Genomic DNA, 22,551 nt, shown 5'->3' on the forward strand with positions numbered 1-22,551 from the left:
TCTTCTACAGTCTCCTCTCTTCATTCCTTGTTGGAGGCACCTTCCCCAGGCTAGGCTTCCCAGTTCTCTTTTCCAAACCTCTTTGGAGCAGCGAGATAAAAGAACTCGCCCCATCCCACTCCTCCTCCCCAAACTACTACACTCAGGCTCTCCTGGCCCACCATACAAGCGGCTCATTCAGCCAACAGCACTGTCAGATCAACTCTTTTGGGGTTCTCAGCCTTCCAGCTGGGTCTTCCCTGACCCTGGGCCACCTTCGCTCCTAAGTGAGCGATACACCGTCAGCCTGCTTAGGGATCCAGGACCTTCGCCAAGGAACCAATGGCAACAGCTCTTCGTTAGCACGGCTACCGGCCCCGCCCACACCGGGACAGCTGGGGGCAGAAACTCGCAGGAAACCTCAATACTGAAACACCGGCAGTGCATAGAACTGAGAGAGAGACAGAGATGGAGCAGCAAGGTACTTATCCCGTCATTAGAAAAAGAATTGTCCATCACTGGTCAGTAGATAGACCAGCCAACCGCACCGGCTGCCCACCTTCATGTGTAACAGTGAATGAGACAAAATAAAACCCTAGTATCTCAGGTACAAACTTGTGGCACCAGAAAAACAGAACAAAATTATTAAAATACTTTAGCTTTTAGTATCCAAGAGGGTCCAACGTGCTCAGAATCCTTTCGGCTGCTGTTAGTCCAATGTCTGCCCTGCCCGATGTCTGCCCCCTTCTGAGCTGCTGGCTCGTATATCAAAGCACGTTCCAGTGACGAGGCTACTGGACAACCTCAGTCTTTTACCACAGAAAACACCACGTATATAAAATGTTGCAACACGGGAAGGGGGGTAGGGTGCATATTTTAACTTCGTAACCACTCTGGAACCAGTTCTCAGTTCAGTACTCTTGCCAGATGGGACAGATAGTCATCTGTCAAGCTCCCACCCTTCAACAAAATAAAATACAATAAAATAAAAGGCGGGGCGGGGGGGGCAAATTCATTGGTGACAAATTAAATATTGCCAAGTCTTAAAGTCTTCTTTAAAAAACCCAGAGACCTCTCCAAGCGTTTAGCGCTAGGTCTTGCAGGAACCCAGGGCACTCCATTCCTTTATGCGGTCTCACTTCGTTTTGTTTGAAACTTAATTGCAGACTTGGGGGGGTGCTTCTGGCTGGCCCCTTTGTGCCTCTGACCTCAAACAGCACATTGTGCTCCTGTTCTCCAAGCTAGCTTTGCAAAGAGTTGTCCACATCTTGGAAGGGTGCTCAGCTCCATTATCTGATGAGGAGAGACTCAGAGTTGCTGTAATACTATCTTAGACATGGAGAAGTTAGCCCCATCCAGGGGTGGAGAAGCAGAGAATCTTCGGGGAATCCCCCCTCATCAGGAAGTGACATCACAACCCAGGAAGCGACAGGGACCTCAGAAGACAACAGCTCTTGGGGACTCTGCCCTGGGTTTGCAGAGTCAGGCAGTCGCTCAACTTTAAGGGACCTCAGAAGAGACAGTTTGCTCCCGTTCGCCACACGGATGACCACATGGGTTCTCGCTCAAAGATCTTGGCTGACTATTGCTCAGAAATGCTCTTCCCTGGTGGCCTTTCCCTCCCGCTCCTGTCTGTTTGGCTCGGTGTTAGATTTGGGATCTTCTTCGTGGGCTCGCGTCACTATTGCTCAGTAAGGCGAGGATAGCAGCAGCTACCTAGCGTTCTGGAGTTCCTCCCGCAGCCAGGTTGGCAGCGTCTGACCCATTTTGTACAGCAGCTTGGAAAGCTCTATATTGTGGTCCCGGTAATAATCCCTCAGGAAGGCTCGTGACTGCAACAGAAAGAGGACAGAGATCATCAATAATGGTAATCGTCAGCGTGTGCCAGGAACTTGCTGCAGTCAATGCATTAGAGTGCTCCAGCGCTTCGGATATGAACCGGACCAGCTTTTCACTATCCACCCACCAGCCCCTCCCTTCCATGCTCAGTACTAAACCAGACTCACATGTGTAAATGCAGTTTTCTAGCGCACTCTGACGTACACGCCCCTCCACCCCCCGCCCCTCCTGTGTTCTGCTGAGACACACAGATGTTCTACTGTTGCGGGGAAACTATTTTGCAAAAACAGCAAAAGCAAGGCTCATTTAGTGGCAATCATGCAAGGTTTCCTTTACTCACATCTGAATCCATCTCAGGGTATTTCCTCCCTTTGCTTTTCCCCAAGCACTTGGTTTTTCCTCCCTCCAGCAGTTGGCACCAGAATCCTTTCTTTGGATCAAACCTACAACAAGAGGAGAGAAGTCAGTAACATTTATCAAAACATGCCCAAGGAACAGCTTTGTTCTAAGATCCTCAGGGATGGACGGCTCTCCAGGACATGGGTCTGGTGCTACCTCAATGTGGTCATTGACGACGTGGATAATGGAGTGCAGAGCATGCTTATAGAATATGCAGATGACACCAAGCTGGGAGAGGCTGCAAGCACTGTGGAGGCCAGGATCAGACTTCAAAATGACTGTGACAAATTGGAGAACTGGTCTCAAATCAACAAAATGAAATTCAATAAAGACAAGTACTATAGTTAGGAAGGAAAAAAAAAATCAAATGCACAGCTACAAAATGGGGAATAACCGGCTAGGCAGCAGTGCTGCTGAAAAGGATCTGGGGGCTACAGTGGGTTACAAATTGAATACGAGTCACCTGTGTGATACTGTGGCAAAAAAGGCAGATGTCACTCAGGGCTGTATTAATAGGAGTTTCACATGTAAGACACGGAAGGTAATTGTCCTGCTCTATTCAGCATGGATGAGGCCTCAACTGGAATACAGTGTCCCATTCTGGGCACCACACTTTAAGAAAGACGTGGACAAACTGGAGAGAATCCAGAGGAGTGCAACAAAAATGGTAAGACGGTTAGAAACCCTGACCTAGGAGGAAAGGTTGAAAGAATTGGGCATGTTTAGCCTTTAGAAGAGAAGGCTGAAGGGGCACATGACGACAGTCTCCAAACGCGTAAAAGGTAGTTATACAGAGGACGTTGGATGACTGTTCTTGTCCTATCTTCAGTGGACACAGAGACGTAATCGGCTAAGTTTGCAGCATAGGAGATTTGGGTTAGATATTTAAAAAAAAACTTTCTAACTATAAGGATAGTTAAGTACTAGAATAGGTCACCAAGGGAGGGTGTGGAATCTCCATCATTGGAGGTTTCTAAGAACAGGTTGAACAGACACCTGCCGGAGATGCTCTAGGTACGCTGGTTCAGTGTGTGGGGTTGGCCTAAATGACCTCTCGAGATCCCTTCCAGCCCTACATTTCTAGGATTCTGTGAGATGCTGGCATAAGACCGGCCAGACTGGGTCAGACCAAAGGTCCATCTAGCCCAGTGTCCTGTCTTCCGACAGTGGCCAGTGCCAGGTGCCCCAGAGGGAATGAACAGAACAGGTCATCATCAAGTGATCCATCCCCTGTCGCCCATTCCCAGCTTCTGGCAACCATCATGGGGACGCCTTCATCCTTCTTGCAGACCGTCACTGCACTTTGGTTTGTAATGTTTCACAGCGCTTTCCAGGACACACCAGTCTGTGTAGACAGCAAGCCAGGCCTGGGGCTAAGTAGAGATTTTTACAGGAGCACTGCCCATGGTAACTTACGGTTTTAATGGCATGTTTTAATTGCTTAAGCTCTTAATGAAGGGCTCTCCTAAGAAAAGTATATTTTAAAAAAAGCGGTCATAAGCTGGGGAGGAATATTCTGTGAATTCTAAGTCGCAGAGGAGGGAAAAGTCACTAATAACCCTACCAAGCACTCCCTTTCTTACTATGAAAGGACAAGAAAAGCTGCCAGATGGAACTTCAGCGTGACACACCACACCGCCTCCCTGCCCCGTTTCTGGCCCTGGTGCAGGCAGCGAACCGCTCAGTTGCTGTGTCTAGAACTCGCGCATGGGACCGGGTGGGCACAGATGGTCCTTTGCCAACAGTGGTTTCCATAGCACTGGAAATGCAGCACGGCAAAATACTGCCCTGGCCAAGCGGAGAAGGACAGACCCTCTGTCGGGGTCACAAACAAGAAGTGCAAAGGGATGCCCAGCATCTGGGCAAGGCAGGTGTCGACCTCCCTTCCTCTGCTGCAAGCTTCTGGCCTGCAGGCAGGGAGCTCACAAAACTGTGGTACTGGTGTCTCGGGAACCGTGTTCAGAAAACCCAGCCAAGCCTCAAGGGAAGGAGGCTCAGGTGCCGGTTCTGGTCCCAAGCAAATATGGCTTTGAGTCCTGGGGCAAAATGTTGCCACACTGAAATCAATGGCAGCTTTGTTGCTGATGTCAGTGGGGCCAGGATTTCCCCTCTACCGTGGCGCTAATCCAGCTTCACTCGCGTTACCAGACCATTCCCTTGATGGGAGACCTGCCCCAGGGGAAGGAAGAGAAAGCCCAACGCTTGGAATGACGGGGCCGCAGCCCTGAGGGCCACGCCGGCTGAAGGAGGAAGAGGAGGGTACGAAGAGAACTCACGCCAGGGTTTTATGGTAATCTATGACGTTCGTCACGCCAAGGAACTTCTGGACTGTTTCCATCACTTTGGCTGGTTCCGTTCGGAGCAGCTTGCCATCCAGAACAAGGATCTGCAAGAATAAAAGGGGAATGGGGGGTTTAGTCTGGTACCAGCTCCATGCTGGCTTCAAACTGGATCTGTCCTCGCCCCCAAGAACAGACAGGTGCCTTACATAAGAACGGCCATACTGGGTCAGACCAAAGGTCCATCCAGCCCAGTATCCTGTCTACCAACAGTGGCCAATGCCAGGTGCCCCAGAGGGAGTGAACCTAACAGGTAATGATCAAGTGATCTCTCTCCTGTCATCCATCTCCACCCTCTGACAAACAGAGGCTAGGGACACCATTCCTTACCCATCCTGGCTAACAGCCATTAATGGACTTAACCTCCAGGAATTTATCCAGTTCTCCTTTAAACCCTGTTATAGTCCTAGCCTTCACAACCTCCTCAGGCAAGGAGTTCCACAGGTTGACTGTGCGCTGTGTGAAGAAGAACTTCCTTTTATTTGTTTTAAACCTGCTGCCCATTAATTTCATGTGGTGGCCCCTAATTCTTATATTATGGGACCACGTAAATACGTTTTCCTTAATCACTTTCTCCACCCCACTCATGATTTTATAGACCTCTATCATATCCCCCCAAGCTGAAAAGTCCTGGGCCCTGGGCTGCTACAATCTGCCTTAGGTACTTCTATAGCCCCCCAGTGTCCAAGCACCCCACCATCTTTACCCTCAACACCTCTGACAGGTAGGACAGGGCTATTTCTGCCACACACACACACACACACACGTTACAGATGGGGAACTGAAGCACAGAGAGGCAAAGTGATTTGCTCAAGGTCACATGGTGCATCTGTGGCAGGGCAGAGAATTCAATCCAGGCCTCTCCAGCCCCAGACTACCACCCTAGCCACTAGACACAATCCTTCCTCTCGCCCCTGCAACTGACTCCACTTTCCTCAGCACTGGCCTGGCCACAGAAGCCATTCGGAAGCGGCTGATGGCTGAATATGCGGCAGGTGAAACACGTCACATCAGTGCACCAAGCACGACGCTGATTCTCCATTCACAGCTCGTCCTCTCTTTCAGAGCCCTCAGTGAGCTAGGAGCGAACTACCGCTCAGATGGCCCCTCTCTCTGTCCCACTCCAGGAACACCCCCATCAGCAGCACTGATGCAGCTGAGGACAAGGCACACTCAATGAAGAGTGCCCACCTACAGAACTCCCTGCTGCAGGAGGAATTCATGGCTTTCCTCCTTTAGAGCATGATGCAAGGCACAAACCTGCATGAGCTCTTTCAACCACAGTGACTTTCAGGCAAGTCGCTTTTCTCTGAAGAACAGAGACATCGGGGCCACAACCCCACCAACAGTGAACCAAAATCTGTCCCAAATTCTCACACTTACGTGCACAGAACTGCACATTTACAACTGCAGATGTCCAAGTTAAGAGCATAAAATGTGCACACACATGGTCATTTAGATGCCCAACTAGCCATCTGCATGCACAAATCCGCCGTTTGCACGGGCACATCAAGTGTACGGTTGTGTGCACACAGCTGCATGTGCCACAGTTTCAAAAAAAAATCTAGCAACACATCCTTTCCATGCCGAGACTAACTCTTGTATGCAGTGCACAGACGGTATGGTGACCAGTGTGCTGTAACTACACCGAGAGCGGCCCGATCACAAGGTATAAATCCGCTGCAGAGAGCGCTATGAAATACAGAGCTTGTGTTATTTTTGTCATGCACTTTGATGCTGCAGTCACAGCTAGAAAGTGTCTGAAGGGCATTCAAGGACATGAAACAGTCCCATAAAACTTTCAACACCATACAGTCTGCTGTGTATTTCTTCTGTATTGTGTTGTACTCTCTATGCCCTTTGGTTATAAGCTCTTTAAAAAGGAGCCCTGCAATTTGTTTGGCATAGCATACAGCACACACTCAGCAGCCTGGCATAATAGCCCACCAGTGGTACATAATAATCACCCTCCCATGACCACACTGACTGGTTCCTTCCTGGTCTGGACAAGTTTCAGAAATCCCTTTTCTGTGACAAGAAAAGGAGTAGTTGGGGCACCTTAGAGACTAAGAAATTTATTTGAGCATAAGCTTTCGTGAGCTACAGCTCTCTTCATCGGATGCATTCAGCTGTAGCTCACGAAAGCTTATGCTCAAATAAATTTGTTAGTCTCTAAGGTGGAACACGTACTCCTTTTCTTTTTGCAAATACAGACTAACATGGCTGCTACTCTGAAACTTTTCTGTGACATACTTCTAGTCTTTTAATCCCTTTCTGAGTGTCTGAGAGCTCAAAAGTGGGACTGAAGGCCGAGCTCCTGGAGCCAGATGTGTGTCTGATGGGTTGACACCTCTCTGCACACTCGTGCGAAGACACACACCCCCTGCTCCAATGCAGTGGATATGAGAGGAGAGGAGACTAATACATTCCATGCCAACTCCATCCCCATGATCTGTGAAACCACCACGGAAACTGGGAGTTGGGCGAAGAGGATGGCTGTGCGCTCTGGGTCATAAACAGTCACAGGTCCCAAAGGCGTCCTGTTACGCTGAGTTCCTGATCACAGCTTGCCCTAACCAGGGCTGGGTATAGAGAGGATGTTATGCAAGAGGAAAATGGCACATGCTCCATGAATCCCACAGTAGCGCTTTGACAATGGGATTCTATGCCCAAACGGTGCAGCACTGCTGTCTCCCCCCACAGAGGGAGTGCTCTCAGCACCGCGGTTTGCGATGAGAACACGGCCCAGCGGTTTTGTCCTTCCTACCTGGTTGGCATGATAGCCGTTCAGCCAGCGCTCAATGTGGGTGGCGTACCAGCCCGGTACGAGGCAGCGGTTCTGTAGTGTCCGGAGCTTCTGAGAAGTCTCAGGCCCAGCTGTGATCACCTCGTGGAAGGTGTATTTCAGAGCGACTGGATCATCGTGAGCTCGCTGGTGCTGTTGACAGCAGCAAACTGGTTTAGTTTCTCAGGCAGCATGACAAAACCCCAGTGGGTCTGGCCAGCGTTACCAGGATCTGAGTCCAACGCTGCGTGTGAGCTCCTGGGAGGTTTCTGAGCCCCAGTGCAGTCACTGGGCTCCCAGCGTCTAGCTTGCTGCTTCGCACAGAACCGGGGGATACGCTGCACACACCACACCCTGTTCTGTAAGGCTCTTTCCCTTCCCCGGGGAAGTGTCCCGGCCCCCAGGGTAACTGTTTACCCCACCCCACACCTAACTTAACAGACCACTGGATCACCTCTCCCTCGGAAATCGGCCTGAGGACGCCCATCTCCTCCGGTGCAAGCCAGGGCCCCTGCCATGGCTGCCAACCCGCGGCCACCCCGCAGGACAGCACAGAGCGCGCCCTACCCAGCGCGGGACAGCAGATTTTCCGTTCATTGCCGCGCAGCGCCGCGCCCCCGCCCAAGTCAGCCCCAAGCGGGAGCATAAGGAGCCGCCTTGTGAAGAGGCAGCGACAGCCAAGCAGCTGACCTGGTACCAGGAGTAGGCCCGGTCTGCAGGGTTGATGAGGATGGTGATGACCTTGGCCTTGGAGAGCAGCGCGGCCGCCCGCCTGGGGGCCACTTCTGAGTCAAAGTAATTGGCGCTCTTCTCAAAGTAGAAGTCAGAGGTGGTGTTGGAGGGGATGGGGAAGAATTCCATGTACCTGCAGAGAGGTCACTGCATGAGGTGGGGGAAGAGAGGGCACTCGGGGAGGGCGACAGAGAAATACACCTGGCCCCCTGCCCTGGAGACAATGGAGCCAGACTATTGTATATCAGGCATTCTATATTCAGGATCCAGCACATGCTACCGATCACCCCCCGCAGCTGCCCTGAACAGCCACCTCATGTCTGACCACCACCAGTCTAGGGCTCTGGCTCCGCACCTGGGGAAGGTCCTGTCTACACTACAGATTGGAACAGCGATGGAACGGGTTCAGGGGACAAGTGTGCTGTGACCCGGACCTGGGGCTCTACTGTACATGTGTAGATCAGCCCCCTGCCAAGTGCAGCTCGGAGCCTCCCACAATGGAACGAGGGCTCCCTGGAAGGGGTACGTCGATGAAACGCAGTGAGGCTGCCCTCTGAGATGATATCTTGGCACCGGGCCCTCCCTCTTCCATCACAATATAAAGAACTCAGTGGCCACGGCACGACTCAGAAGAGGGCGGAGGTTCGAGTACGTGCCGGTAGCAGGCCCAGTCCACATGGGTAACGGGTGTGTTTATTAAGATGCTCTGCAGATGGATCTAGACAGGCACTTCCTTTGCTCAGCATCTAGTCACCTTACTGAGCCCAGGGGCTGCTTGGCTGAATGGGTGTCTAGTGGCAACGGACAGTCTGCTAGGGGAATTTTGGACTCCTGCCCTGACATGTTGGTCCCATGAGCTGGAGCCACATGGCAAACCCCACGCACAGCTCTTCGCTAAGCTTGCAGCTTCCCCCACCCCCAGTATACCCGGGACCCCGGCGCGGGGTAGCATGAAAGAAGGCCTACCAGTCAATGCCCTTGTGATAATTGTGTCCGTTAAAGAACTGGATCTCCTCAAAAGTCTCCGAGCTGGGGTAGTTACTGCTCAGGTCCGGGTGCATCCCCAGGAACAGGTAGAGGGCTGTCGTCCCTTTAAACAGAAAGGAAGCAGAGCTGAGGTTGGAGGCACAGCAGTGACCACCCTGCGCCTTAGCGAACCAGACAACATTCCCTCCCCTCTTTGCCACAGGCTGCCCCATGCATGGCCGTTCGGAGCACCCAGTTCAGGTTCCCGCTCCAGCCCGGCATAGGTAGGCTTTGCCGTCCTCCAAGGAAGAGATGGAGGTTCTCGGACCCAACCAGAGGAACAGCACCAGCTCAGACCTGCCCAGTCCTCCAAGGCCAACAGGCGGGTAGGCAGAATGCAGGGAGGCACCTGCTGGCCGCCGGATGGAGAACCAGACAATCCCCCGCATAAAGAGAAATGGCAGAACCGGTGCAATAGCACAGCCGAAGCGGAGATGCGCGCGCTGGGATCGGCTGCGTCGGCGTCACTGGTTCTGTGCTGCGCAGCTCGATGGAGGGGAACTGGAGTACCTGTTTTCTGAGGTCCAATGATGAGAAGCTTTGGGAACCGGTCACATGTCTTTTCTTTGGACCAAATGTCCTTATGCCGCTTGTCCTCACAGGGATCCTGAAACACCGGAGGAAGAGGATCAAGGAAGTGCAACCTGGGGGCGGCTGGGAGAAGAGGCCTCGATGCCCCATAGGCCTTTAATAAATACAGTGAAGACTACCTGTTCTCGTTGATGATGCGTGCCAAGGTTGTAATGAGGAGGGAGAGCTAGAGGCTGCTGGAAGGTCAGCACAGAGCTGAACCCCCCTACAGCAGGCAAAGGTTGTCCAGCAGGTAGAGCACTGGACTAGGAGTCAGGACTTCTGGCCTCTACTCCCATCTCTGCCACTGGCCTGCTGGGTGACCTTGGCCAAGTGACAGCCCTGCTCTGTGCCTCAGTTTCCCTGCTGTAAAATGGGGTTAATGAAACTTACCCTCCTTTGTAACAAGCTTTGAGCTCCACAGATACAGATCTGTGCTATGCAGAATCTGAGTGTTACTATCACATGCCCTTTTCTGCACTCATGTGAGCCCTGGGGCAGGGATATGGTCGGGAGCAGGACTCGGTGTGTTGTCCACTCTGGCATGGATTCTCACTTAGGAGGAAGGCAGTGGGGGAGCAGAACCTCGCACTCGGCATCGCACGCACTGTGCCTAGCTGACTGGCTGCTCGCTTTCAAGAGAGCCAAATTCACTCACAACAGAACTAAATCCAGGCCTCTTTGCCCCTGGTGCGGTCCTCAATTCCCTGGTAGTCCTGAGCCTCCTGTCCCCCATTCAAGCCAGCCAGCCTGACAGCGGAGCCTCTGTACCTGCCACAGTGGATCCTTCTCCGCGGAGAAGATCTGGAAGTATTTCTGCGCCAGCTGCATGGGCGGCAGCGTCTGCAGCTTCAGGTTGGTCCAGGAGTCGAGGAAGCGGACCAGGTGTCTGAAGGTGTACAAGCCCAGGCGGTCATTGCCGTAATTGGACAGGTGGGTCATGAAGATACTGATCTGCAACGGAGGAGCAAGAGGACAGGACAGGAGTTAGTCAGTGCTCTGAGTCCATCTCAGGACAACTTTACTTTGCTCTCGACACTGGGGAGACCCGGGCCCAGCTCTGAACTGGGAGGAACAAACGGGGACCGAGGCCGATGTTAAAGTCGCGGGACCCCGGACACGTAACACACCCATTAGGAGAGCAAGGGTCTCTGTCCTCCTCTCGTGGCTGCTTCACATCACAGCTACCAGCCTTAGTCAAGGAGCAGCATTTCATGCTTTTAGTGCTGAACGTCCCGGGGTCAGACCCTGCTGCCAGCCCAAGCGGGGTCAGTTACAGATGGACCTGAGCCCCCCAGTTTGGGGAGGAAAAGCCACGCAGGAGACTGGGACTCTTTGTCTGGTCTCTGACTCTCACTTTTGAGACCAGGAGTGTCTCTGTGGCCAGTCCAATTCAAGGGCCAACATACTAGGCCCTTGGAGGAGGCCCTGCCCATCCTCCTCGACCACAGGCTGAGAGCCCCTGGCCATCACAGGGAAACTCATCTACCTCAGCCGAGGGGACAGGCCCGTGCGCGCCAAGGGGCCCTTCCAATCTCTGCAGAGCACTCACAGGGTTAAGTAGCACAGTCAGGAACAGCTCCCCTCCATTGATGATCTTGTCCAGTTCACTGGAGCCGCCAGGGTATTCGTTATAGAAGATGGTGTGCGTGAACAAGCCACAGGTCTGCCGCGGGAGTACCTGGGGGCAGAAAGGAGTCAGAGCAGGAAGGAATCCGGTGCTCCTTCCTCACCATGCCAAACTAAGGGAAGATCTGACGGTATCAACTTGTCAGGTATTAGCACTGGCCTCAACATCACCTGGGAACCCACCCCGACGAGATTCTTCTACTCACAAGGGACGGAGCTGGGCTGCTCCTGCTCCCTTTGGGGAGGGGGAAATTCTCCTGACCTCTGAACCCCACACGCGCACATATTTCCAGGGGGGGAAATCTTCGTCTTTTGGGATCTGATACCCCTAGATCTTCCAGGGATGCTGGGAAATCATTACCATGATCTCCTGAACGAAAGGGCGGCTCTGTAGCAAAGCTGCCACACCCGGCAGGATGCTGGGGACCCGTACTGCAGAGGTGGGTCTTGTTCCTCCTGCTGACTGAGTCACAGTGCCAAACCGGTCCATTTAGCCCACCCAGCCAAATCCACCTGCACCGGCCTCTGTGCTGAAACTGCGGTGGAGGGAGTGGTTTGCGACAGTGGAGATTAGACTGGGGCTGAAATGCAGCGATTCCATTTCATGCCGCCCAGAGAGATGCGCCCAGCTGAGCGTCACTGCTGGGCAACGTTCAAACCAGTGAGCTACTGGTGTAGAGTTCCATGTCTTAGCGGGAACCCTCTGAGCCAGCCGTGCTGGCAACCTAGCTGATTGTGGGAGGTTTAGGGCAGGGAGGGGGCCCAACGCCCCGTTTCACCTACCATGATCCCATTGTGGACAAAGCCCCGTCGGTAGCGGGCTGGTTTCAGATGGGGATACTCCTCCGTGCTCGTGACTTTGATCGCCCAAACCTGCTTCCATGCTTCATATAACTGCACGTGGACAGGGTACACGCCGGAGTGGTGGGGTGCCACGGCGTACCCCATGTCGGTGGGGATGCCATGCTCCTGAAGGGACAGGAAAGAGAAGGTGACTGCGCTAAGCTACAGAATCGGTGAGCTACAAACGACCCAGCGGAAACCTAACTCTAGTGGAGCTCTTCGACGGACAGATACATCGCTCCGAGGTTTTGCTTTAATAGGGTTGGGTTAGCAAGGACGAGGGGCAGAATTCTCAATTCTAGCTCCCAGAGAGCATGGTCCACTGAGTTCCTTGCTTTGTCCGTGATGGTGGAGGTGAGTATCCATGAAGGGGCGAGCCAGCCCCAGTTAGAGCCAGGTGCGCTGCAGGGAGGCACTGCACAGTCCGACTGTACATGACCCTGCCGATGCACCTCAGTCATGCCCTGCTATTCCAAGCCTGTCGGCTGGGCCACACGGAGCAATGCGACAAGTATCCCCCAGGCTGGGGGTGCCGAGTCATCGCATTTACAATCCAAGCTGGCCTGGAACAATGACAGGCAAAGCTCCCATTTGGTTGGCGAGAACACAGTGCTTAGCTGAACCCTTTGGGTCCCAGCCCGGTTTTGGCACAAGGTTCAGTTCGGGTTCAGCTGGGGAATGAGAGGTGGTTTGCTAGTTACCTTATCAGAACCAGTGTGATCAGCCTTAGTTCGGATCCAGAACGCCAGAAGTGAAAAGGCTAGTGCATTAACAGAATGGGCCACTGGAAACTTTAGAACCCTTTGGGGGGGGGGGATATTAACTCCCCACATCAAATGTTATTTGTCGCTTCTCACCACCCGCCTCCCTCCACGAACACAAAAGGGTGTTGATGTTTTTATAGGCTGCAGAAGTTCTCTCCAAACACAGGCACTACCAGGGTGGATCAGACCCATGGTCCATCTAGCCCGGTATCCTGTCTGAGACAGTGGCCAGTAAGCCAGATGCTCCAGAGGAAGACGTAAAATACCCAGAGCACACCTGGCTATTGCTGGCTCCTCCGTAGGCTCGAAGTCAAGCTGCTAACCCAAGTTAAAAGCTGAGCTGCTATATCTTCGCCACCATTTCAACCCAAGTTAGCTCACCCTTTTTGCTGCGTAGAGGTACCCTTAGTAGCTGGCTGGTGTCCTGAAACCTGAGGATGTACAGACAGGCCTTTCCCAGCTCATACCACCTTGGGTACCTTATTATTCATGTAACCTGAGTCATCAGCTCTTAATTCTGCTAGCCTCTGCAGATGGAAAACAGGTGTCTTGCTAAATCGCGTTAACTAAACACAAGGTAAAAGCCTAGCGAAGGCCTGGCAGGTTGTAGTTTTCATATGAATTAGCAGGTCGAGGTAAACCCCAGGCTCCCAGGTCAAGATAAAGACTAACTCACCTGACCACTTGTCTTCACTAGGCTTGTACCTGGTGTTAGTGCCCTCAAGGTAAGAGCGTATCCTCCCGCCTAGGGAAGACAAGGCCCTAGACTAGATGTCTAGACGTGTTCGCTACATCCAGTGAACAGGCAAACACGCTGGATTAGGAACTCTGGACACTCTCCACACATTTGCTCCAGGCAATCAAGCACCAGTGTTTGTAGTCTGGAACAAACATTTGGGGTGGGTCCCGAGTAGCCTTTGCCAACGTGGTAGCTGCCTCCAGTTGATTAACTCCAGTGAAAGCTCTAGTGAAGACAAGCCCTTTGCCTTAGCCCCGGGCCAGGGCTATACTTAACACTTAGATCCACCGAACTACCTCGCACAGGGGTGGGAACAACGTCAGCCTTGTGCGACACGGTTAGGTCGACCTAACCCCCGCTGTGGGCACAGCGAGGGCAACGGAAGAATTCTGCCCTCAGCTGCCTCTTGAGGGGGTGGATTTACTGCAGGGAAGGAAAAACCCCTTCCACCGCTGTAGGAAGCATCTACGCTCTGGCGCTACAGCAATGCAGCTGCACCACCGTAGCGTCCATCGCGTGGACACAGCCGTGGTCGGCACACAGTTTCATATCGGTATCATTATTTCAGGTGTGTGCGGGGGAGAGGGATGGGGGGGTTTACCCACAATAGTTATACTGTACAACCCCTACTGTAGATGCAGTTACACCAGTATAAAAGTGCTTACACCAGGCAGTATGGCTTATTTCCTGGAATTTAGCTATATCGGTATAATGCCCCTTTATATCAGTATAAGTGCGTCCACACTGGCACAGGGTTTGTAGGGGTGTCACTATATTGGCATAGTTAAAGTAGTACAACTTGTGTGCAGACAAGTCCCTAGGCTTAAGTAAGCACCTGTGGAACTCTCTGCCACAGGATAGTTATGTATGGGGTTAAAAAACTCTCTCTGTTTTAAGTTTATTGCCCTTTTTTTTTTTTTTTTTTTAAAGTGGATATGCCTTGTTCTTGTGAGGGAGGGGATGAACAGCAACACAGGGGCAGCCTTCTTGATGCCACTCACGTTTCAGATCGTCTTTGACCTAATCTTTTTAGTCTCTCCCTGCTGCTCCACAGCCTCTAATGCAGGAGCAGACAGATCGAGAAGTACGAGGAAACCTGTCTTAGCATCCCGCCTAGGGAGCCAGTTAAACTGCATTGCCTGGTAGGAGATGGAGAACTAAAGGTCAAACAAAACTTTATTCAAAGACACTTGAGGATCTTTTAAAGAGGTTCCAGAGGATTCAGGGCTGGGAGGTCCTCATGAGATTTCACTGCACAGATACAGACAGCAGGATGAGGGGAAGGGGGAGGACAGGGAGTGAAAACTGGAGAGGAGAGAGATGACGTAGCAACTCCTGCTGCTCTTATGCAATGTCCTTCCTCCTGCTCGTTACCATGCTCCCCACAGAATGAGCTCACTCTGAGAAGGCAGGAGGAGAGACACGAGACCGGGGGGGTTGAGATGCCATCTTTAACTCCCCAGCCCAGCAAGCATCCCCCATGGCTAAGCACCCGCCAGCTGGCATCTTACTCACGACAGCGAATTTCTTGTTCATGGTCATTTGCTCTGCTAGCACCGACTGGTTGTGGAAGAGGTGAGGCTGCATGTGACTCCACATGTGGGGGAACCACCAGAACTCCTTCACGTAAGACAGCAACAGGTCGTCTCCTTCGTCTTCAGCATCTGTGCCTGTCGGGGCCAGACCATCATCAGCCGCAGCCCCGCCGCGCTAAAGCCAAAGAACTCAAGCCCGGCTCACGCAAGAGCTTGAATGCGCGGCTCAGGTGGGGTACGGGATTGCAAAGGGGGGTGCTCTGAGACTGCCGTAGTGAAATCCAGCAGGCAGCGAAAAGCTCAGAGAAGGGACCTTACACTGCCCCACATGTGCTCTCTGCTGCCGCTCGGACCCCTGCGGGGCCGGTGGAAAGGAGCAGCCACGCGGGAACCCCCAGGGCACTGTTGTCATTCTGGAGCGGATCGTTATCTTTGCAGTGACCAAAGGTGCATTTGGTGCTTAGCAACCTTCGCTCGCCCTGCCTCTGTGAGAGCAGGGAGAAATCTGGCTCTTCAGTCACCCAGTGGCTCGGAAGGTCCTGAGCCCATCCCAGATGGGCTCTGGCGATGGCATGAGCCACCAGAGCGGAGCACAAATCCCCAGTCCCCAAGATGGATCAGCCCCGTATTGTTACGGTACTGAAGACGGATTATTGTGAACAGGTTCGAGCGTCTATCTAAGCGTCTGTTTAGGTTTCACATTCACCTGGCATCGTACCCCATTGCACGCTGCCCGGGGGAATGGGCAAACTACTGCTGAACGTGGTGACTCTGCGACTGCACTCACATGGCTTGTAACCTCAGCGAGAGACATGCCAGAAGTACCAGGAAGGGAAGAGAGCCCGAGCCCAGCCGGTAGGGCCTGGCTTCTAACCCTGCCACTGGCCAAGGTACTTGCTCTCTCTCTCTGCCTGTGAAATGGGGCTAACGGTGGGAAGTACTCTGCCATCTACGGCTCGACAACGCCAGAGCAGCCCTAGGGACTCTGATTGGCCAAACCCAGCAAACGCCTTTGCCAGCTAATGCACCGAGTTCTGCTCGTTTGGTTTTCCAGAGGAGAGACTAAAGGGGCAGGGCCCCCTTCTTTCAAGCTCCTGCCATGATACAACACTGCAGAGGCCCGCGTCTCTCAGGCAGAGAGAGCTCTGGGAAGGGGCGTTGTCAGCTGAGCTCTTCTAGAGCTGCCATCTCCGTGGTCCCGGACGTCTGGGGGTGGAGGGGTTTTTAAGCTGTGCAGGATAGATGCTGCAGCTCAGCAACCGAGAGGGACAGCAAGGGTCTATGGAGGCAAAGCTGCCCTGCCTCACCTGTGTGGAAGAATTTCCCTGAGTAGCCCAGGTTGAAGGTGAAGTTGGGGATGTGGGTGCGCAGCTCATTCTGAGTGTCAAACAGAGCCTGTGGCGGGGAGAGAGAGACATGACTGGTACCCGACACACATCATCAGGCAGTAACCCGCACCTTCGGCACTGCCGTGCGCTCCCGCTCGGCGCACGGGGGTCGGGAGTCACGCGTGTGACTTCTGCTTCGTGTACTCTAGAACAGCAAGCCTGCGGAACGGTTCACACCCCCAGCTGATGCTCTCAGGGCACTAGAACCTCCACGTCCGTTCACTAGGTGCACGATCTGTGGCCCAGCGTCCCAGACGCAGCCCCAGCCCTTGCTCCGTGCACCAGCGTCCCAGACGCAGCCCCAGCCCTTGCTCCGTGCACCAGCGTCCCAGACGCAGCCCCAGCCCTTGCTCCGTGCACCAGCGTCCCAGACGCAGCCCCAGCCCTTGCTCCGTGCACAATGGGATCTGTGCCCAAGTGCACTAAGGCCAGGGATCTCTAGTCACATCAGAATCCGCCCCCGCCCCCCCCCAGCACTGCCTGGCTGAGCTGGGACAGCGGTACCTTTACGTCTTCGACCTTCATGCGAGTGCCCTCCTTGCCCACGAAGATGTCATCTATGTCCACCAGGAGGTAGCGGTCGAGGGGAAGGGAGAGCCTCTTGCTGGTCAGGAAGGAGACGGCATCCACAAAGACCAGCTTGTGCAGCCAGAAGTTAAGGTTGTTCCCGAAGAGCACTCTCTGGATGCCGTCGTGCAGGCCCAGGTCCTGCACCACGGTGGTGTGCAGCGCGGCGTCGACACTCATGTGCGGGATGGACTCTGCTGACTTGGTCTTGGCCAGGAGCACCGGCTCGTAGGTGGAATGGTTGGACTGGAAGACAGTCCAGTCCTCTCCTGGAAGCAGGCCCTTCTCCACCTCGCTGGGGCGCGTGATGTACAGGAGCGGGGATTTGGGGTTGATGCTGCAGTCCTTCAGCCCGAGGTTGGAGTGGAGAAAGAGTGGGAAGCCCTTCAGCTGAGCACTCAGCAAGCTGTTCTCGTTGGCCTGCCAGGGGAGAGCCCATGGACTGAATGAGAAAGGCATCAGAGGAAGGGGGAGGGGCATTCCCCATGCCTCCCTTGCAGCACCCTGGGTGCTGTTCCCCCACGCTCCCCTCTGGCTGATCCAGGCCACCTCAGTGCTCAGAAGCGAGTCGTGCCCAGACTGCATCACCTGGACAGGTAGAGGCAGCAGTGCAGGGTGGGTGGGGGACCGGTTTGGTCGGATCCAGAGGGGGCGGGCGGGACAAGCTGAAGGAACACAACCTGGGGAAGCAGGAAAGGCAGCACATCACAAGCTGCTTCCCAGCAACCCCCTGAGAAGGAGCACTTGGGGAACCCCCTGGATTCACACACTCAGGCTCTGAGCCCAGTAGCAGCCACACGCTACACAGCAAGTGCCATCCCCTCTTCTGCAAAAGAGGGAGCTGGCCTGTCCCCCACCAGCCACATGGGAATTCTGCAGTCTTCATTCCCCGCTGCGCTCCTGCAATAAGGCACCACGGCCAACACGGCCTTTCACGCAGCTGGGGCACCAAACCTAGAGTGTTGATCTTACCCCTAAAACTGAGAGCTCCCTTCCTGCTGCGCCCTGCACCTCCCAGGCCTGCTGGACTGTGACCCCTGCACACATACCACTGTTCTGAGCAGAGAGAAGACTTCCAGGGGGAGGGCTGTTGCACAGACACGTCCCATCAGTTGCTGACATTTAAGCTTCCATCACTTGCCATGTTTTAGCGCTCTCTATTTGGATGGAGGATCCCAAATAGGATCCCATTTCAGAGGCTAAAAAGGAGCCTATTGGCTCGTCAGACACACTGAGCTGCAGATAATTAGAAACCGGTAGCAGAACTGCGGGACAAGGTGTTTGATAAACCCCACAGATTCAGCAGACGTTTCCGCGCCGCGATCTCGGCCGGGGAGTTTTCCAGCGCGAGCGTTAGAGCGCACGAGTCAGCAAGTTACAGAGCACGACTCGCCGAGTTCCTGGACAGTCCAATCTGGGGAATGCGAACACTGGGGACGGCTCAGCCCTGCAGCCGGTTCCACACCGTTCACACCCACACGGGGACTAGAGCCCATCCATCTGCAAACAAGCTGCTAATTGAAACCGAGAGCTGCGTGCCTGAAAGGCTGCTCCAGAGGCGTCTCTGCCCAGCTGGGCAGGCAGGGCTAGTTTGTGTCCCAACCCTGGCGTCCTTGGACAGCACAGGCTGGAAGTGCTACAAAGGGGCATGCCTTGCTGCTAGGGTGTGGGGGCGCCCATCTCATCCCACTCAACAGCGGCCCCCGCTGCTCCTCAGAGGAAGGCTCCTCGATCGAAGGGGCGGTGGGGTCGAAAGGAGGCCGCTAGGCGTGTGAGGGGAGCGGATTTCTCTGGCGAGGGTCTGGACAGTCCCCTCACGGGCGGGGAGCACATCTGGAACGCTGATGGCCTCACTCCACGGGTGGGCCCAGCCAGCCTGCATCCCGCCTGCGCTCCCGGCACCGCACAGTCTTCCCAAAACAGCTGCGCCGGTGGACGCAGGCCAGCAGCCCCTGGGGCTAGTATTTTATATTTAGCCTATTGGTTTAATAGGCAGAAGGGGTTTCCTCTACCGCTGGCCCTGAGGCTGAATACACTGTCTAGCGTTGGCTCCTGTTCCTCTCCTCTGGCCAGCAATGGCTTAGCCAAAGGGCCTGGGGGCTTTACCGCACTCGCAGGTGCAGGTCTCTACATCTCAGGGGTCACTGCTTAGAAAGTGTCTCATCAGCTACTTATTTATGACCTTCTGGGGGTCAATTCTGGGCCAAATTCTCTCTAGTGTAAACAGGTGAATCCAGAGTGACCAGATGACCCAAAGTTATAGGGACAGTCACGATATTCAGGGTTTTGTCTTATATAGGCACCTATTCCCCTCACCCCGTCCCGATTTTTCACAATTGCTGTCTGGTCACGCGAGGTGTATCTGCATTAGCTTCAATGAGGCTCCTCTTGTTCCCAGCAGCAGAGGGCTGGGTTCTCTGTCTGCTCACATATTTGCACCCACAGGGATTTATTATGTCTTGAAATTCAGTCCAAGTGGCTGGACTCTGCCCAGTTTGCTCCAGCAGGTCCAGCTCCCCCCACTGCCTGAAGCTGGGAAATCCTAGTTCCAAACAGAAGAGCACGAAATCAGAGGCACCACAGAACCGGAGCTTGGTGTGAACAGAAAAGGGTTCCCAGTGCCACTTTCCCACCAGGGAACCCTGCTGTGCTTCCCAAATGTCTGGAACGGAAGGAAACAGCACATCCCTTCTACTGGGAAGGCCAAGTTCCCCACCACTGCCCAAGCTGACTGAAATCCAAAGAGACAGAAAGCAAGCGTGAGGGATTGTTCTCCAAAACTCAAAGGATCACAGGAGAGACCCAGCTAACTCTTTGCACCTGTCCTTGGTACGGGACCCCCCTTGCAGACCAAAAGGAGACACCTCTTCCAGCTCTGCTCAGAAACAGACAGACAGCTCCCAGGGACCAGCCGATCTCCCCCTGCTGTCACCAGCAGAGCTAGAGAAGACGGCAGCAGTGTATCCTCATCCCCGCACGGGGGGGGGGGGGGGGGGAGTGTCTGTAAATCCGCACTTGGCACCAATTGGAAGCACAGCCCTGGGTTTATTAGGCCCCTGAGGGAGACACTTAAAACAAAGCAGCAGTCCCCATGGAGCATGCCCGGAGCGCACGCTGGAGTGGCCTGCTGCTCATGTGATCCTTCCTGTGAGCAAACCATGACGATCTCACATCATCTGGGAGTCTGTTACTCACACAACAAATGCCCAGGGCCCAGTAAGGCCTGGGGAGAGCTTCTGCTAGTGGAATAGTTTGATGGGTCAATTCCAGGTCACCACGCTCTACCATCGTAAGAAGGTCAGAAGGTCTCCATATACCTCTCCACCTATTTAACCCACCCCTTTACTCAGACACTCTCTCTCAGAGCTCTGCCATCAGCTGCCTAGCTTAGCCGGGCTTGACCTAACTCCTCCCATGGCCAACCGATTGACTACACCTCAGTGGCTCGTCTCTGCAGAGCAATGCGATGGGACCCCAGCCGAGATTCCCAGTGGCGGCGAGGCAGGGGATCCAGAACAGAAACAGACCCTGGGTACCTCCCAAAGAGCTTGTCTCTGGCCACCCTGCCTTGCACGGAGAGCCTGGTTGGCCTTTTGTCTCCCCAGATGGCCCATTCCATCCCCAAGATGCGTCCCCCCATATACCTTGAAGAAGCCGACAACCCCGACTCCGTACTCCACGCAGTACTTATCCAAGAGCTCGCGGTTCCAGGCATCCAAGTTCACATACTTGAGGATGTTCTCATAAATGATGAGCGCGAAGCGTCCCCGGTCCTTGTCGGTCAGGGTGGGCATGTCCCCCTTCCCGGGGGCAATCTCTGTCCGGTACTTGAAGCGGCTGGATTCCAAGATGGCAATGATCTCCTGGCCCAGCTGAGAGTACAGGCTTTCCACGAACACCAGCACCAAGGGGTCCGTGCGGGATGAATCAGCCACCTTGAGGGACTTCAAGGGGAGCAGGCGGGAAGGGGCGATCTTGGGTTCGTCACAGTCTGGGCCCGGGACATCCCCAGAGGGCTCCAGGCCCCTCTTCCACCCATATAAATAATATGCTGAGATGAAAACACTGAGCAGGCAGAAGGCAAAGAGCAGGAGCAGCACCATCTGAGGAGACACCTGTCGGAAACCCCTCCGGAGCCTCCCCAGCATGGTCATCCTTGCTTCCAAGAAGCCACTGCAGGTTCCTCCCCACCCACACCCACCCCGCCCCCCCTCCTGCTCTCAACCCCCTTCACAGGAAAGCACAGTCATAAATTAAAATACTAGCAGGCTGCGTGTGCGTGTGTAGGATCTCCCAGCCGGCAGTCGGGTATCCCCCCTGTCTTTTTCATGTCACCATGGCAAATCCATTCAGAGTTCCCTGGCAGAGCAGAAACACCAGCAGCGTCCTGGCATCGACCTCACTGCCTCTTCGGGGTCGGGCGTTTCTCTCAAGCGGTGCAAGGGCACGTCGGCTCCCTGGGTCCGTTCATGGTGGCCCAATTCTGCTGCAGCTCCGGGCGCTCTGGAGAGAGAGGTGGGAGACAGGGGCATAAGCAAGCAATCCTGGAAAGAACGCACAGAGGGGGCTGCCTAAGAAGTCCATGCTGTGGGGGCATCACTCAGATCCTTGTGCTACAAACACGGAGGCTGCGCTGCGCCAAACCCTCTGTTTATGCCACAGTGGATCCCATTTAACGGATCCCTCCGTGTGCTCATTTGCATGCCGGTACCCAGAATGCTTTTCAAGCTCCCAACATGCTGGTGCATCAGCTGTGGGAACAGAGCAGGGAGTCTGTGCGTGTATCTGAGAGGCAGCACAGTCTAGTGGTTTGAGCAAATGGAGGCGAATGTGGAATTCCTGGGGTCTTAATCCCGGTTCTGCTGCTGGTTCATTGTCTGGCTTTGGGCAGGTCACAATTGCATTGTCCCTCTGTTTCACCAGCTGTGAAATGGGGATAATACCACCTACCTACCAACCAGCTGCAAGGAGACGGTAAGAGAAGAGCGTGGGAATCTCCTCCCAGTTTAATCCATTCAGAGTCAAATGCAATTTAAGCATGCACACGTGCCCCCATTTAACAACCAGTCTGGTCCCATTTTCTCAGCTCTGCATGCCACTTCCAAAGCCTCGGCCTGCAAAGCTGCAGTACTTCACTGCCACGGAAGTGCTACGTGGTGTCTCGTCCTTGCAATGGCCCTCAGCCCAATGGTATTTCAGCCTAAAAGCTCAGCCCAGGCCTGGGTCTTTCAGGATTTTGGGTGACCTACAAAAATTGCCTCAAACAGCCTGAGGTCAGCAATACACCAAGGTGCTAGGAAGACAAAGCCAGCCCTAGCCACCCCCTGCCTCCAATTTGGGAGAGGTGAGGAGTCACATGAAGGGGCTGACACAGCAGCTACATATAGATCCCCAAAGTTCAGGTATTTTTAAAGAGT

At 54.0% G+C, this 22,551-nt stretch overlaps 1 protein-coding gene across 1 annotated transcript; it reads right to left on the minus strand.

Annotated features, from left to right (window-relative positions):
- Positions 1-1,638: 1,638 nt before the first annotated feature.
- On the minus strand, positions 1,639-21,327 carry NDST1 (N-deacetylase and N-sulfotransferase 1). The gene is made up of 14 exons (XM_074960292.1): positions 20,779-21,327; positions 17,072-17,554; positions 16,487-16,574; positions 15,160-15,314; positions 12,082-12,267; positions 11,222-11,350; positions 10,441-10,623; positions 9,610-9,706; positions 9,040-9,163; positions 8,032-8,206; positions 7,324-7,494; positions 4,494-4,603; positions 2,159-2,261; positions 1,639-1,811 (listed from the first exon to the last, which is right to left on the minus strand). Exons 1-14 carry the CDS (start codon positions 21,286-21,288, stop codon positions 1,692-1,694), a joined length of 2,634 nt encoding a protein of 877 aa, XP_074816393.1. The 5' UTR covers positions 21,289-21,327; the 3' UTR covers positions 1,639-1,691.
- Positions 21,328-22,551: the final 1,224 nt, after the last annotated feature.

The sequence above is a fragment of the Natator depressus genome, chromosome 8 (assembly GCF_965152275.1).
Source record: "Natator depressus isolate rNatDep1 chromosome 8, rNatDep2.hap1, whole genome shotgun sequence".
NCBI classification, from domain to species: Eukaryota; Metazoa; Chordata; order Testudines; family Cheloniidae; genus Natator; species Natator depressus.